Source organism: Agelaius phoeniceus, chromosome 13, assembly GCF_051311805.1.
Source record: "Agelaius phoeniceus isolate bAgePho1 chromosome 13, bAgePho1.hap1, whole genome shotgun sequence".
NCBI lineage: Eukaryota > Metazoa > Chordata > Aves > Passeriformes > Icteridae > Agelaius > Agelaius phoeniceus.
In genome coordinates, this window is record NC_135277.1 from 9,405,979 (window position 1) to 9,424,159 (window position 18,181).

At 39.1% G+C, this 18,181-nt stretch overlaps 1 protein-coding gene across 4 annotated transcripts in view; it reads right to left on the reverse strand.

Moving 5' to 3' along the window:
* Positions 1 to 18,181, reverse strand: part of ADAMTSL3 (ADAMTS like 3) — a 170,465-nt gene that overhangs the window by 139,622 nt on the left and 12,662 nt on the right. For all 4 annotated transcript variants that reach the window (XR_013184084.1, XR_013184083.1, XM_077185255.1 and 1 more), the window contains exon 3: positions 921 to 1,040. Coding sequence is in view for 2 of the 4 variants with exons in the window: in XM_077185255.1 (XP_077041370.1) it covers positions 921 to 1,040 (120 nt within the window). In the remaining 2 variants the exon portion in view is untranslated. The remainder of the gene's footprint in view (positions 1 to 920; positions 1,041 to 18,181) is intronic.

The window sequence follows — 18,181 nt, forward strand, 5'->3', positions numbered from 1 at the left end:
TGTTCTCTTCAAGTAGCTCCTGCAAGGAGCCCATCTTCCAAAATAAATCTGCCCATCACTGACAGAACCACACCTTGGGATGCAGGGGAAGTCTGGCTCTTTTCTCACTTCTACAGGGAGTGTTTCCTAACAAACTCCCTCCTCTTACATTAAGAAATGTACTGTAAGTGTCTATGAGTGTAATTCAGAGAGTTTTGATGTGAAATTCAACTGATTCCTGGAACACATTGTGTTATGAGTAAATTTCCACAGCACGCCACACATTTCCTAGGTTTACTTCAGATCTTTTGCCAAGATTAACAGCATTTCTTTCATGTTGCTTTCTTTACATTTATATCTATATTCCATGTTTAACATAATGTTTCTATGAGTCTGGAGAAAGCATTAAAAATTTTTAACCTTAAAAAAAAATAATTTGTTTCTTTCTAAACACTGTTCCATCCATTATTCCCATTTGTTTCTTATAATTGGCCCAACCTTCCCTTACAAAAACTTCATGAACTAATACAATATTCTGACTTTTCACAAGCTGGAAAACACAAAATCTGCCTAACACTTATTTTTCCATTAAAGAAAATAAATTGAGTCAAACAATTCACAGAAAGGGCAATCACTTCTAATTCTACACATTCTGCAGGATATAACTATGAACATCTATCAACACATCACTAAAATATTGCTGCTTTTATCTCCATTACATCCTATTAATATTTTCCAAAAGTGGTATCACTTATTGTTTATGCAACTAAGGGCCTTAATCTGGATTTTGTATACTGTGTTATCATTCAGCTTGTGATAAATTTGATGTGCCTTCAAAAGATAAGGCATACTCTCAATCTGAATCTGTTCCACGGTAATCTTTGATATCAGAGTTACATGAACCAATCAATCTCTGTGATTTTCACACATGGCACACTGACCTGGTCATCATAGCGGTAAGTGAGGAACTGCTCCCCCGTGGTGTCCTCAAGAAAACTCCCCTGTGGAGACAGTGCAAACTCAGGCAGGAAGTATGCACCTTGGGACTGCTCTGCTCTCGTCTGTAAAGAAATCAGAGAGGTCACGTTACACCTACTACAAACACAAGTAATTATTTTTAAACTGTGCATATAATTACAAAATCTAGACAGGGACTTCTGTAGGAGGAAAAAAAAAAGATGTTGTGTTTTAAGGCATGGTATTTCTGGGTGAATTTTGCTGTGATGGAGACATGCTAAATACCAACAGAGGTTTAATCCAAAACAAGATGCCTCAGTTGCAGAATAATATACTAAACCAAAGGAGATCATCTATGGCTTATCAAACATCACTGCTCAAAGATATTCAAAAAGCAATGTTACACTTTCTTTGTCCTCATACACTTCACTGGAGAAGTGGTTACTGCAGGCCACAGGCTTTTGGTTAAATGCAACATATTTTATTTTTACAGGAAGAAACAAAGACAGAATCATAGAGTAACTCAGCTTAGAAGATATTTTGAGGGCTCATCTAGTCCAATAGGAAGCTATGACACTGTGAATTACTTTCCTATCTTCAGGAAGATATTACTGCAAGGAAGAAATAGGGAGTGGGAAATGACTGGAGTGAACACAGGCAGTGCTCCCTATTAGTTCAGGATGCTATTCACAACTGGGGAAGAACAGGCTGGGAAAGAAAAAGGGGCTCATTTCAAGCTGCAGAGGAGTTAATTCTGTGAGAATCATAGCTGGCACCTCCAGCTGGGCTGTCTGACACCTGTCTGATCAGAGAAACAGCTTTTGCTTGGAGGATCTGTGCCTGGTGAGCCATCACAGCACATCTGAGGCTGCCCAACACACCCAGCCCGTGCTGGGCCAGCAGCATCTCCTGCACTGGAGGTCTCAAGCAACCCAGATATGAGCAAATGTTCTGCACAGACTTTCCTGCCCTTATTCCTCCTGCATTTAACACTGCCCTGAGAAGCCAACTGGTTTGTATACAAGAGAAAATAAGTAATCATCTTTTGAATGCAGAATATTGAGTCCAGCTGTGTAGTGAGGACAGGGCAAGGAGATTCCCTTTCAAAAGGTTGAAACCTTTCAGGGAAGAAAAAAAAGCCTGAAATGTGCAAGTTACTGCTGGACATTTACCAATGAATAAACTCAATAAATAGGGGTGTAATTAAACAGTATATTTTGACATTTACACAGCAATCTCACATGAAAGCTGGCAGCTGCCATCACCCAGTTTCTAGACTCTTGGCTAGACCTGTAACAAATATAGGTGCCAGCTAACCAGAGATTCCTAAAGCAATCAACATAATTTGGAGCAGTTTGTGGTGAAAAAGGAAGGTAAGACCTGCTGCACTTTTTCTCTTGCACTAAGCTCACCTTCTGAAGCCCACAAGTTATCTCATAAAAAGCAGATGGCATGTCATTTGCAGGATGGTCTGGAGAAGCTTACATGGCTTTTGCTTACTCTGTTGAGAGCTGTCAGCATCTCAGACTGCAAACCCCATCAGTCATGACAGCATCAGATTAACATACTCGGTTTAAATCAAGCAGTCTTCATATAAATTAGAAATAGCTTGCAAAGGACATGTCTAGACTAGGGTAAAGGTCACATTTCAGCATGCAAGACTGAACAAGATTGTAAAGAGGATTTTTTCATCAGGCCTACATAAGAGTAATTCATATTCACACCATATTATCCTTACATTTCTACAAAGTTCATTGCAGCAGAGATCTCCCTTTTACACTTTAGCCAACTGCCCTTATTTATGCATAACTAAGCAATAAAATACGGATAACAAATCCACATTTGGTAACAACAGTTTCCCCATAAGGCCGCCAGAGGAGGTCTGCAGTGCTGCTTGCTGCAGAATCTGAGCTGATGCAAGCCTTGACATGTGAGGCACAGCCCAGACAGGAGAGGGGCTGACATAATCTGGCATCCTTCCCCTGCTTTCTCTGGGCTATCCACAGATCCTCTGCGAGGGAACATGGCAGTGATGTCATCCTGGGATTTCAGCACAGGGCTAATGGATGAGAGAGATGCATTCTAAGCCTCAAGTGGCCTGGCTTCAAGTACTTATCATTTCTACCTCGGTTTTGCCAGGTGTAAAACAACACCTACTGACCTATCCTAATGGTGAATTGTTTAGTTTATATCTGTAGAATACTTTGGAAAATAATCCTGTTAAGTGCTAGTGATTAATAACAATATTTTTGGAAGATTTTTCTAATTTACAGGCAGGAGAGAATCAAAATTACTCCACCATACTTCTTAGCTAATTGTATATATCACACTGTTGCCTAATCTCTCATAAACAAATTTGTCAAGAGGATACATAGCAGTAAACTTGTTTGCATTTCTCATCTTCATAGTTTAAATATTTAAAATATAAAGTCTTTGGACATTAATCAGTATTATGCTTTGAATAAAAAGCATGCCAATATTTGAAGCTGAAATAGCAATTTGAAAAACATAACAAGAAAAACTAGGGGTTTCTAACACACATTCCATTTTCTCGTGAAAAGCTCACGAGCAGCTAGGCACTTGAGGAGCAGAGGAATGCTTGCTAGATTCAGGCAAGCAAAATCTGGCTTCCAAGCATGGAAAATTCAGTGTAAAATGCAGATATTTATAAGGTTACACAGGAGGTTACAATGGAAACTGATTGTCAGCTGCAGCAATAGGTACTGCTACCTGTCTGGTCTAAGTCAAGTAAGAAAGCATACAGTCAAGCAATTAATTAAAAACAAAACAAAAAAAACCACTAAGAACACACTATCAGCTGTCATGACAAACTGATGTTGAAACCAGTAACTTACATCTGATAAACAACCCAAACTGAAAGGTTAATTTTTAAAAAGTCAAATCTTCAAATGTTCAAAGAACTCTTTTGTATCCACTCACCAAAGCAGCAGAAAAATATTTTTACCACCTAGATGCAGGCACCTCCAAATAAACTGCATGTTCCCAATGTAATTTCATTCATACATTGTACTGAACACAAAATAGAATGTTTCCACTTAGTCCATTTTATTCCCCACTGAGGAATCCACCAATGCTCCTTATGAGGCTTTTATATTTCTATGGGCACTTTGGCTTAAACATAATTCAAATTTCAACAGTCTGTGGGTTTATAGTATATTTGAGATCATCTCTGAATGACTTAGCTAATCTGATATAAATTCATGTTTTAAAGTAAAGACTATAAGTGCAAGTTTCAGAAAACAATTACATTTCATGCTAGTGTTTTAGGCCTGTTTAATGGCCAGTTTAATCTCAATAGCTTTAAATTAAATGTGTCAAGTTACAAGTACACTTAAGATTTAAAGTAGGCATTTTAAACCAGCTTTTATGATCTTAAGCATATGAAGACAGTAGAGGGTGATAACCTAGCCAAAGCAGATATAGTATTAATCACTACATAAAACTCACTGACATTAATACATCATGTAGCAAGGAAGTATATATTACCTACTGACAAAAAAATAAATATAAAAATTGGAAACAGATCAGTGTTTGAAAATCTTCCTAGTTGATAAGGACATGTAACTTATTGGTCAGAAACTGAAAAAATAAGGCCTTCCATGCTACATCTTTCCTGCTATGTGATCAAGGAAACTGTCCTGATCAGCAGAAGAGGGAAGTGTGAAAGGCACTGGGTTTATTCAGGCCTTTATTATGCTGGGGCACAGCTTTGATGTCAGGCTGTGATTGCTTCCTCACTCAGCACTCCCCACCTGAGCGCGGAAAGACCAAATTACTCTTCCACTTTCAATTGCACAAGACACAAAGAGCTGCCTGTATCCAAGCTCTGGTTTTTAGATCTCCTTCCACCAAGAGCTGCACGTTGCCTCTGCTGCTCCACAGTTTCATTGCTGCGTAGAACACTGACTAGAAGCTGCTGGAGTTGAGGATTTGAGGATTTTATTTTACTATTGAGAGTCAGAGGAATGGTCACTGAGTGCTTCCCAGCCAATGCTGCCATTAGCAAGCAGCAAGGCTGGGGAGGACTGAGCTCCCACACACAGCTGAGCCTCTCCCAGTCCCTGAGCAGAAGGTTCTGCTGGGCACAACTTCTGGTTCGTTTCACCCAAAATTAATCCCTCTGGCATGTTCTGAAACCACCACACAATGCAAAGTGCTGCTCTTTAACTGCTCTTTATTCCCTTAAGACCCAGGATTCATGTTAGCTATTTTCATCCAGCTTGCTTAAAATTATCAAATCACTAATCTGTAGAGTTTTCCATTACTAAAAATTATAAATATTAATCATTGGTCATTCCTTTCAAGTTAGAGAGTAACAATTTTGTCCAAGGATTTAAACTGCTATTGTAATCTCAGATAAATTAAAAAATCTGGTTTAGTCTACAGTTCTTGGAGATAATTTGATACTAAGGCCAAGACAAAGCTCAACCAAACCTCATAATAGCATGCTACTATTCTACTTCATCACAGCCACGAGGAGACTTGAAAGGAATTGTTCCATGTTTACATGTAGACAGCAGCAGCTTTAGAAAGGGAACTTTCTATTAAATCTGAGCTGTGAAGGTCAAGAAAATGAGAAAATAGAGGTGTAATAGCTCAAAGAAATTACTTGAACATAATTAGAAATAAAACATTAATATTTCAGGTACAGAGGAATTTTTAATTTTAGACTTTCTTGGCACCAAGAACCACATACAGAGAAAAGTAAGAACTCTTCCTGTTATGTACACTTAATACATATAAACATTACCTACACTTAAATCAGTCATTCCCTAATTAAGCCTGTGTCCTTGCTAAAATTGGGAGCATAATGAGAGCAAAGTGAAGTAATGCAGAGGAAAGCTTCAAAATTATTTATTTCAAATGCTGAAAATTACAAATACCACTTTCTTCCTGAAACTGCCTCAGTATCTTACTTTTTAAAAGAAACACAGACAAAAGATAAAAGGTCCAATCAACAAAAGCTTTACAGTTATGCACAAGTGCACTACCCTGCCCAAAGTAAATTCTGTAAAGAAAAGAGAAATACAGTGAAGGCAGTTTGCTTTCCATAGTTTTGTGGCTCTTTTATTAGTTCTTGTTGGAAGTGGAAAATGGGCAGCATTCATTTCCAAAATCATTGTTGTAGGGGAAAAAAAAGATGAGAAAAGCAAAATGAGAAAAACTATCTGCATTCTTAATGACTTGTAAATACATGTTTGTCAGATTAATATGCACAGCAAGTCCAATCATATACCAAAATGTGTGTATTCCCATTTAATTCAAGTTAAATATGTGTCTCCTGAGCTGCTGCAGAATTTGATTTACGCCCCAGGGAAGTAATATACCAGCTAAGTAGCAGTTTAGTTTAATGGATTTTCAAGGACTCCAATACAAAAATGTTAGATAGAGCACAGCACTCCAGCTTCACCACAACATGAAAAAGTGTATTTCCAGATAAACAATCTCACACTAACAGTTCAGAACCTCAGCTATCTCCAGAGCGAGCAATCCTGATGAATACATATCTAGTAAGAGTCAGATTAGCTTTTGTCATGGCCAAGATCTACAGCAACAGCTTCCTAATGCTAGACACTCTGAAACATTTAAAGACCCTGCAAGGGAACTGAGTTTCCACAGAAGCTGCCAGCAGCTCAGCATTTCTGCAGACCAGGCCAATTATTTAATTATTAATATTAAACTAAGAGGCCAGCATTTCAAATCAGAATTAAAGTATAAATGTCATTTCTCCTGGAAAAATGAAAGAGGACTTGGCTGAACTGAAGTCAAGCACTTCTTCATAGAAGAATCCTGAAAGGAAATTTGGCTGTCAGATTTCATCAGGGAAGTCACAGCTGAGACAATCTGAAACACTGAGTCAAAAGCTCTGCTGGGGACTGAACTGGAGTGGGAGACTCAGGGATTGTTCTTCCATGTTTATTTTGTATTGGTTAAAAGCAGACTTAAGACATGTCTGATTTAAGCCCAGATCTAATGATTTTTTCCTCTCATCTCTCATCCTGGGCCTGCTTAAACATGAAGAAATAAAACAAGCTTGGAAAAAATGTGCCTCTGAGTTGAAGATACATATAAAGGTAAGCAAAAGACAATTCTTAAACATTTTGGACAAGCCACCATTTTTCCAACACAGTAAAACACTGCCAGCAAGCAACTTAGAAACTGATAGTTCAGCTATTGTTTGAAATGTCTATCACTGGAAACTGAACCTGAGCTGTAACTACAATCATATTCACAGCTGCAGGAAAGCAAGTGCCTACATCACCTCTGCTGCTCAAACCATCCCGCGCCCGTTGGAGCACTCGCAGCCGTTCCAGTGACTGGAATGTGTTTGAGATCACGTCACCAGAGCAAAAGTGCTCAGCCTAAACCTCTCTTCAGGCTCTCAGTTTGTACAACTTCAAGCCAGCACTGAAACAGGAAGAACAATGGAGAGCATTTAGTTTTTTAATTAAGATCCCGTCTTTCGGTCTTTTCAAAAGGACATTTTACCACCATTTTTCTTGATTAAATGTAAATACATTTTCTTTGGCATAGCTTGGGCTGCAGACTGAGATCAACACATTTCAAAATCTTTTTCTGCACCCTCTAAAATTTATACTTGTGATTAAGCTTTTGGATATTTATCAACAATTACTTATGTTTTCTCTTGTTATTGTCTGGCTAAAAGATTAAACATTTCACTGAAAGGCTGCAGCAGTATTTAGCCAAAACTTCATTTACTTTCAAAACCCAGCTTAAATATCGACTTTGCCTCATATTTCTTTCAGAAAGAAATGAACCCTGAAATTTTCCTACTTCCAGTGTAGCTTCTTCTAAACTCTATGTTAGGCAGACTCTGCCTTCTTTCCAAAGAATTGATTGGATGTGCCTAAAATTTGCTCTAAAAAGAGCAGCACCAGCAGACTGAAGCTGCTCCCAGTGATATCAGGGGCCAAGTTCCCAGGGACCCTCTCACAGAACCAGGGCCCAAATCCAGCTGTAGCAGGACAGCATCCCTTGCAATACAACATTTGTAGGTCTGTGAGCAGCACTGCTTGCTCAGGTCTCTCTAGTTTTGTACAAATAAGAGCCAAGGGGGAAAATTCAGCACCCAGAGAAGAAAACCTCAAAGCAGCTCACTTCCAATTATTGTCAGAAAGTTAGTGACTGTGGATCAGATCCTGCTTTCAAAATATGCAATACCCAATTATTTCCCCAAGTCTTTAGCTTAGCCTTGGGGAGTAGGGAAGGGGCACAGGTATGTTTATATCCAAGAGAAAAGCAATCTACACTGGTGAGTGAAGATTCCACCTGCATGTTCCCCAAAGCTTGTGCTTTGAGGGCATGGAAATGATTGGGGGATGTTTTCAGCCTTTTTTGTTTAAGATAGAATCCCCTTTATAAACTCTCGTCTGTGATGAAACAGCAAAAGGAAAGAATATCTGGAAATGAGACAGAAAAAAGTATTTCACTTAAACCCCTTTTAAAAATCTTGCAAGACAGACATAAGTGACTGAAGCCTAAAAAGATATTTTTTATCACCTCTTTCACCATATGTTCCATTATTCCAGACAAAAACTTCTTTTTATTCCTTATTTAGTAACCTAAAAATTGGTAAAATTCTTGTCATAAAGTCCTTTCAGTATTATTGGCACATACTCTCACGAAACTCTTTTATTCACTGACAGTTTCTAAGGGTTCTCATGATCCCCACAGAAAAAATACATTACAAAAGTACTATGAGCATTCTTAGCAAAGAAGGTGGGATAATCTCTAATATTATTTTAAAGCTTCACGTTGCAGTTTAACCTGACAGGCAGCTAAACATCACGCACTCACCCCTCACAGCAGGATGGGGGAAAGAATTGGGAAAAAGGCAAAACTCCTGGCCTGAGATAAAGACAGCTTAACAAAAAACAAACAAAAAAAAAAAAAAAAAAAAAAAAACCAAAAACCAACAAAAACCAAACCCAATAATAATGATGATTAAAAAGTGTAAAAAGTGTACAAAACCAAGAGATGCCCAGTGCAACTGCTGACTGATGCCCAGCCAGTCCCTGAGCACCAGCCTACCACCCCTGGACAATTTTCCACAGTTTTATTGTTTAGTTTGTTCCCACCCAGCATGGGATATCCCAGTGGCCACTTGGACTCACCTGTCCTGGCTGTGCCCCCTCCCAGTCTCTTGTGCAGCCTCCTGGCTGGAAGGACAGTGTAAGATGGGAAGTCCTCAGCTTAGTGAAAGCACTGCTCAGCAACAACCAAAACACCATTATTCTCACCCTAAATCCATAATGCAGCACTACACCAGCTACCAGGTGGAAAATTAACTCCATGCAGCCAAATCCAGGACATTTTGTTAATGTCCTTTATCATGAACACCACGTGTGAAGGATTTATTTTGTTGTTAAACTGACAAGATGCTGACAACTGCACTCCTTTGTAGGAAACTCACAACCCTGCTTGTCTGTGATCCCAGTTACAGGTCCAGTTACAAACTGGAGGAGACTGGAAGCATAATCCTTGAGGAACTGCAGATTTCTTTATAAAAGGCAAGGAAGAAGAATAGTTTAAGGCTATGTAGGATTGCTGTCAGAAGCAGCTGGATCATAAAGCTCAACAAATCAACACATGCACTGAATGAAGATTCACATTGCTTAAGGAGGAAAGGAAAGAACAAAATGAAATGAGAAAGGACACGGGGTCATTCCTTTAATGGGTGGAAGAAGCCTCCACCATGAAGGGCCAAGACCCCTTATGCACACTAACACTGACCTCAGGATTACTCAGTAACACCACAAAATACGGATGAATAGAGGCCTCAGAAGAACAAGAAGCTGTAGGAGGCTAATCCTTTCCTAGAGAGATAAAGAGCACCCAATTGGCTTGCAAGACCAAGATCACCCTTTTCTAATAAATTACTTCCTCCTCATTGCCTCTCCCAGTATCCAGACTGGATAACTACTCTAATAATGCTAACGAAATGTTAAAAAATAAGGTGTGAATGCTCCCAAGTAACTAAAAGTTGCAGTTTAACAAAAACTCTCCTAAAAAATAACATAAAGCAAAAATTCAGGTGAAACTTCACGGCACCATTTTGTTAACAATTCTGCACAGATCTTGTGAAATGCCTCTTTGTTTTCACCTGGCCACAGACACATGCCCACAGTGGTGTGACAGCAGGATTCAGGATTTAAGGAAAAATACCTTCCACTACATATGGCCAACTTTTTTCATGCAGGCCTCAACATCCCAAGGAAGATAAAACAAGTGGTGGCAATTTGTGAGCAAAATGGGACCTAGGACACTGTGGGGCACAGCAAAAGAGTGTTTGCCACCATCAGATAAACAAGATAAGGGTGAGGGAATGCAAGACTTCACACAACACTTAGCTCCCACACAGTATATTATACAGAACTAAAAAATACACTTAATTCTTATATATTCCAGTATTATTGTACTATTCATCAAGACACAGTGTGTGACTCAAAGTTGTCAATATCCTCATTTACAATGGCCACTCTCAGGAGAGTCTGGGACTTCTGACTCAGATTTTCCCAATTCTTTTTAATTTAAATTATAACCTTAATGTTATTAATGTTATGTTATGTTAGTATGATTATTTATATTTAATTTCCTTTTGAGTTTTTTCTTTAATAGTGATATAATTTGAACTGACACAGTAACATGCTTTTCATATACTTCAGTTGAAATTGTGCCTGAGGGCAGTGAAATTCTCATCCATAAGCTGTGTGAAGAAAAAAACGCTGGCACTCAGAAGCCAAACACCTGCTAGAGCTGGTGGCAGATCCAGATTTTTAAGAGAATTCCTGTTGCATAATGAAAACACAAAGAAGGGAAATGTGTGGGGTGATGGAATGGTATTAAAACCACGGCACTTAGGGGGAAAAAAAAGACTCCTAAGCCACTATATGCTTCAGAGCTAAATGCTGAAGATTCTGGCATTAAAGCTATTCATGGGTGCAATTAAAACCAGAGACTTTTGTCATGTGAGGAAACCTGGACAGTGACTCTGTCACATATTGCAGGGCACTGCCATGCCTTTCACTGCTCATGACAGAGTTTTCTCCCTGCCTTCAGTCTGTACATCTGCTTCTGATTCAGGTGGCAGGGACAAATTGGCAAGCATTCAGCCCCCAGAAAAGGCTGCCCTAGCATTAGTAATCTTTCTTCATTGCATGCTGTTTATACAATGCTGTCATCAGCAACAGTGTAGTGTTTATCATGAACTAAACAGGTAGATGAAATGGATGGAACTGCTCTGCTACTGTAAATGACTACAAATTCTCATAATAGAAACTGACCTGGAAACAGGCAAACTCTCAGCCACCAAGAATTGTAATAATTTCTCAGCATGAAAATACACCTTTTGCACAACTCTAAGATCAAATAACCCAAAAATCAAGTAGGAGAAGCCAAAGGGCATGCAACTAATTAACTTGGACAGATCAGGGAGAGAGAAAGCTTCTGATAATCAATATCTGCCATCAAAAAGCTTCTCAATGACTGAACAGTCCCGTGGGTGCCAGAGGAGAGCTTGGGCTAACACTGCTCCTCATGCACCTTTCTCAGCAGAGCACCAGGAGCACCTGCTACCATCTTGTCATCATTTCTTTAAACAGGGGCTGCAGAGGGGGTGTATCCCAAAATTCTACTTACAAAGACAGACCACCCTGAATAGGAATGTAAATATTCAAAGTGGTTCTCCTCCCTGTCACCTCTAGCTGATGAATCCTCTCTCACCTGGAAGAAACCAGACTGCAGAGAAATGCCCCAGCCAGATGTTCACTCCCAGGCTCACTTAGGATTTCCAACAGCTCAGCACACAAATGCATTTAACATATGGTGAGGAAAATGTTATTTTTCCACTGCTAGTTTTCCACTATTTCTGATAATTTTAGAGATATTAACCCAGTTCTTTGTCTACTCTTCTTTCTCCATTGCAATGAGACCCTTTGCAGGGTTTATGGACTGAGCAGCCTTGCACATTGAGTTGGTCAGGCACATTTTCACAATAAGGAAGCAGTTAAATGGTCACGGTTCTGCTGTAGGAATGTTGGTTTAAGGCTATTAATAAGGCACATGAGGTGAATGCCTTTCAGCCAAGTGCCCTCCACGTGTGCACACCTGTTTCAGCACGATTTTAAAAAGAAATTCCCAAAAGAAACTGTTCATAGCACGCAGTTTCTAAGTCTGAAGCACATTTCTGCAAATACTCTAAAGGTTTTAAGCTTTTTTGCTTTACTGGTGTCAGGAATTCTGATACACCAACCATGAGGCAAAGCATGCTACTTCATAGTAAACCATTTTTCCCTAATAAATTACTTTTGTGTTACCATTTGTCTGCCACTTTGACATTATTGACAGTGGCTTCCAGCATCATCATTCCCACCTGATGTGCTACTGCTGAAATCGTTTCCCAGACTGAGGCCCACTGCTCAAACACTGCAACTCACTTCTCCAAGCACTCTAATTTAGCTACACTTAAATCTCAGTTTAACTATTCCTTCAGTCCAGTGATGCCAGTCTTGATATTTATGATCCATCCATTTTTCAGCTTCCTCTCACTTTTTGCAAGGGAGAAAGGGTGGTTGCTCAAGTATATTTCATCTTTCTCTCTTGCCAGTGAAAGCATCTCAAGCAGAGCAAAGTTTTAACTGTGTGTTGTACTGAGCCAGACACACTATGCAGCATTAGAAATTAAATGATAACTAGAAAAAGGTTCAATAGCAGAACAAAAACCAAATAATGCAACTGAGTAAGAGGACAAACCATTAGTCTGAAGATTGTTCCCTTCCTGGTCACAACTCATTTACCAGCACTAACTGACAGCATTTCACGTGTATGCTCACTAATAAGCCACTACTTAGATTACTCTGCTTCAGCAGCAAACCCCAGAGCAATTAAAAGCTCACATGACAGGCACTGCAGGCATCTGTTCACTGACAACTGTTAAGACTAATGGTCATTAGTTTAATGACTCATTTTTATTCTTCTCTACAATGTGTACAGTAATGCTGGAGGACTGATACAGTGTAGGGGAAAGGGCTCTTACTGAGGTGAGAAAAGATAAACACAGGCCCTGCTGCTGGAAAGAATGAAATAAATCCTCTGAATGAAGCAGAATTGCTGAAATGTTAAAAGACACAGCCGAGCAAGTCAGCCATAAAATGAAAATAGAAACTGCTAATTCAGAACAGGGTGCCTGCTCTAATCAGGGTAGTTTCAACACTGCAACTTTATCACCCGTCTTCCATGTCCAGCAAGGAAATTTTGTTAAGCGATTTTAAAATGATCCAGCTGATTACAGCAAGACATTCAATGAACAAATAAAGGATAAAAAATGGACAGCACTTAGGAACACCTGTAATTCAAAGGCAAGCCATTGTCTAGAGTTTTGGAATTTAAAAATGTATGATGGCCTATTAAATGCTCTGCATTTTCTTTAAATATTTTAAGCACCAAGTGTCTTCCTTGTGACTGATCCCATTATAGAGTAATTTTAGCCTCCTAATAGTCACTATTTCAAATGCAACAAGTAGCAAGTAGAAGCGAGTGAAAGAGTTATCCCAGAAGGAGCACAGAAAGATGGGCCCTGTGATTGTATTCCTGCTCACTCATCTTGTATTCTCATTCTAGCAGCTGAGTGAATTCCTCCTCTCAGTGTGCATTGCTCTGGGAACTTGGCCCCCACGTCCACAGACAGGGTTTGCCAATACATACCACCTGCATTCGGAGGGAACGGAAGACCTTCCTGTGGAGGAATATCTTCCCATCCTGTGTGGGTGTACAGGAGCAGATGTGGATGCACAATGGATGGTTCCCAGGACAGATGAACTGAGACAGGTCATAAGTCATGCACTGCTTTCCAATTATGATTGTCTTTCTACAGGAAATTTAACAGAATAATTTTACTCCGGAATATCGCTCTGGAGTTTATGATGGCATAGCAGATGGACAGTAGGATAAAAGGTCATTTCCCTCTCTTTACCAGCAGTTTGAAGGTAACTGGAGGAAGTGATAATTTTTCAGCAGGTACCAAGTTACTGGCATTTCACTGAACCTACCAGCAGCTGAACTGAGAGATCCACAGCTGGATACAAAGCACAGACTATAGTTAAGCTACTGAAAAACCCTCCTGATTGAGCAGTAAAGGCTGTGGAGGGACTGACTCTTATTGCTGCTGCTGGTACAATCAAATCTCTCAACACATTTACCTTGCATGCAAAATGAGCAATCAGCTCTAAGAGCCATGGACATCCTTTAAAGGCCACTCATTTGGCCTCTCCTGCTCCAGCCAAGTGGAAAACACCACTATTTTGCTCAGAAGTAGGATGACTACTAAGGAAAAGCTTTTCAAAGCATCTTTTATTTACTGAATTCTAAAAGAGTACACGTCATCTTGGGTTTTCCCCTTGACCCTGTCTTTTGAAAAACTGTCATGCCTCTTGTAGGACATGGGATACTCTGCTCAGTACTTTTAAAGCAGCAAGGGCCAGGGCAAATGTGAAGTCCCCAATACATGCCTCACATCTAACCAGTGGTACAAGATCATCTACTCTTGTATACCTAGCAGCTGCTCTTTTACCACTACCATTTGCACTTAAGGTTAGACAGAATTCTTGACAGAATAGTTTAATTTTAAAGATTTACAGAGGGGCACTATTCCTACAGAATATTTTTCAACTATTCCTGAGCACTTTTGGAAGGATCTGTGGCAATAACCTCCCCTGAATTTTCTTATCCACAGTCAGCTCTTAGTTTGCCAGTACAAGCTAATGTGAGCTCGGAGGCCAACCCTAACAGCTCAGTATCTAAAGCTTTAGCATGGTTCCAGATTCTCATATGTTTGTCTTTAGCATTCTAAGGCTTTTCAAAATACAGACAGAATCCAAGAACAATGGACTGTGCAAAGGGAGGGAAATAAATTCATCTGCCCTTTTATTTAATTGCAGAAGGTTCCTTTTGCCCTATACATCTATAACTTCTCAGACTAAAGACAACCACAACACCAGAAACTACTGAAGCTGGAACCTTCACAATCTGGTGAACTTGCAGTGGTGTGAAATACTGTGATCTTCCTGATTCAGTTGATCTATTCTTATCCTGCATAATTATACATTTCTTCACGTTCTTTTCTTCACTGCTTTGCAAATTGAAAACAATAAGAGTCTCCCTGTTAAGCCATGCTGGAGTTATCTGTGGCAGTATTCCTATTTTCATTTGCACATTTTACAGTCCTGGTTTCCTCTGCACCCTACACAGAGTAAAATGGTATTATAAGAAGCCTAAACAGCAACCATTTTAAATAACAAGATCCAAATATAAATCTTAACCTGTGAATTTGTCTTGCAAGATTGGCTGCACTTGGAATTATCAGTCCAGAACATCTCTATTTCAGAGCCCAGTTCTTTTGGCCAAGATAGATGTTCTTTTATCGTGATTATAGTGAAAAAAGCCAACTTGCTGGCCTGACTCAGGCTGTAATTATTCTGTGTCTTTATACAACCTTTTTATAGTTCCTGGTGGAAAGGCTGAAGGAAATCCTACACATTGCACAAGGTCTAGAATTTTTTGCCCTCTTGCAGAAAACCATTCAAAAATGACTGAGACTTATCCCTTCCTTATATGATTTTTCATTCTTTGAGTTAAGATAATGCATCCAGTGTTTTCTCACATTTTGTGTATTCCAGCTTTAATAACAAAGGTACTGACTGCAAATTGTTCTATAAAAAATACAACCATTTTTTTAAAAACCCTTATTACCTACTTATATAAAACCCTCAAAGAAGCAGCTACACACTTTAAAAGTAAGTGGGACAATAATTAAATCTCCAGTACAAAGGTTCTAGGCCAAGAAGATTTAATATGGTCCCTAAATCTCAAAATAGTCCAAAACTCTTCATTTCTGCCATTTACAAACACAGAGTCATTCCAAATTAACTAAAAATCATAAGAATCCAAACCAATACCTATTCTAAATCAGTGTGTTCTGTACTAATACTTCCTGGGAGGCTGGGGGCCAAAGACATGTAGGAAAGGGAGGGTCTCCCTCACAGTTCTTTGCAAGGTATAAAAATTACATCTTAAAAAAATCAAGTAATGTAACAGGAAACCTTGTGCTTAAATCCTCAAGTCTACTGTGAGTGGACAAACAGAAAATCAGGGCACCCCACTTAAATAAATAATCCACCTATTGCTACTAATTATATTTTTCTCTTCTCATGTAGATGAAAAACAGCCAATTTGTACTATTTTGGGAATAATATTCAAGGAACAGAGGAAGTTATGTACAGCACGTTTTAAACAAAGTCAAAATACAGAAATCAAATTCAACTTCAGTTGAGGAAAGTTTTAAAGAAATTAAAGTTAATAGAATAAACCCTCCTCTGTAAATCTCTTCTTATAATTTCCTTCAGTTAAAGATAACAACATACTGGATTTAAGTCCATACATAACATATCAAATGCTTTTTTTTTTACAGAGGATCTATTCATAGCAGCTTGTATTTGCAACATATGCAGCAAATTATATTATTAAACACTTAATCCCAATAAAGTTTAAATTTCACCCCTAACAATAAAGCTTGTACAGTTCTTGCTCTACTTGAAATCAGATTCTAGAAATAAACAATAAAAGTCATAGGTAGGTATCATGACAATTAATAATTGAACATTTGAGACATATTTGAAATACAGTTGGTTATGTGAAAACGTTCTGAAAAAATATTAAGACTAATCATTGAATTTTTTGCAGATGACAAATAAAAAATATAGAGCAAACATTACCAAGCTGTAGAAAATACCAGCTAGGTGAGAGCCTTGCAACTCAGCTTACATGCCTCTGAAAACCAGGAGCCCTCATGTGCCCTTCAGAGCAGGCAGGACTGAGCCCACTGAGAGCCCTCAGCAGCCCCAGGGCCTTGGGGAAGGGCTGAGTACATCACCAACCCTCCCAAAATCCAGAGGGAAGAATCCCTTCTGACAGCCCCCAGAAACTGCACTGCTGGGGCAGCTCTCCAAAAAGAGCAGCAGACACAGGTGAGCTACACCAGCACCTTAAAAGCTGAACATAGAAAGCATCAATGAAGAGAACTGGACAAATTTCAACACAAATACCTGCACAGAGTAATGAGTTGCTGAAAGCAAGATCCATTAGAATCAAGTATGTCCCCAGAAATCCAAATTTTATTCCTACTCAGGTGCTCCATACATTATTTCTGACCTATCTGGTGTTAATTATGCAGCTCTGAACGGGATTTTTTTTTGTCCTAAGCTCTTTATTAAAAGAGTCAATTCCAACACAAAATCGTGCAAGCAGGCCTCTATTTTACAGAGCCTATCATGCCACTGCGAGTCCCAGAACAGGTATTCAGCCTAGCAAAATGCATCACCCTTCAACATGAAGCACCATTCCTCATTTTCCTCACCCCATATTCTTATTCAGCTGTGCAAAAAGCTCTGATTGTGTCTAATTTCTCAACTAAACTAATGCTGGGGTAAATCATTGTTTTATGCAGCAGCACTGTAACTTATATGTAGGGAGGAGTCCATCAGGAACCTGCAGCTTTCTAACACTTAATTCAAACTAAAATTCAGCTAAAGACAATCTCAGTTTGCCTGAGACTTTGTTAGTGCAATCACACATGCAGGTATTTCCATATAGCATACACACAGGAACAAAATTTAAAATTTCAGCAGTGAATTGAGACACTGCATACCTGAAGCAGAGTTGAATTTTTCCAGGGATGTTAAATGCTCCTCATGAAAAAATGTGCAAACTTTTTCTCTGCAGGCAAAGGAACAGACTTGGTGCTTTAGATTTCACCTAAAGGTGCAGATGTAATTTCTCAGAATACAGATGTCTAACTCTTCCAAATCCATCTATCCCAGCCACTGAAAAAAGAATTGGGTCCTTCACTACAGGAACAGGTTAATGGAACTGGACTGTGTCCTATCAGCTGGGGAATCCCATTATTGAAGTCAGTAAATTGCTTTGGTAACATGGAATAAATTCATGAAGGTGTTCAGAGCAGCCTGATTTTGGGAAGAGCTGAGGAAGAACTAGCAGGTGCAAGGATGTTGCACTTAAAAAAACTTTTTCTCAGGAGACTGGATAGAGTTGATGACATGGGAAACTGGGGTTGCCAACTTTCTACATAGTATATAACTCTGGGAAAATTAATTGGATTATGAAGGTCAAAGAGAGAGGCCAGCCCATTATT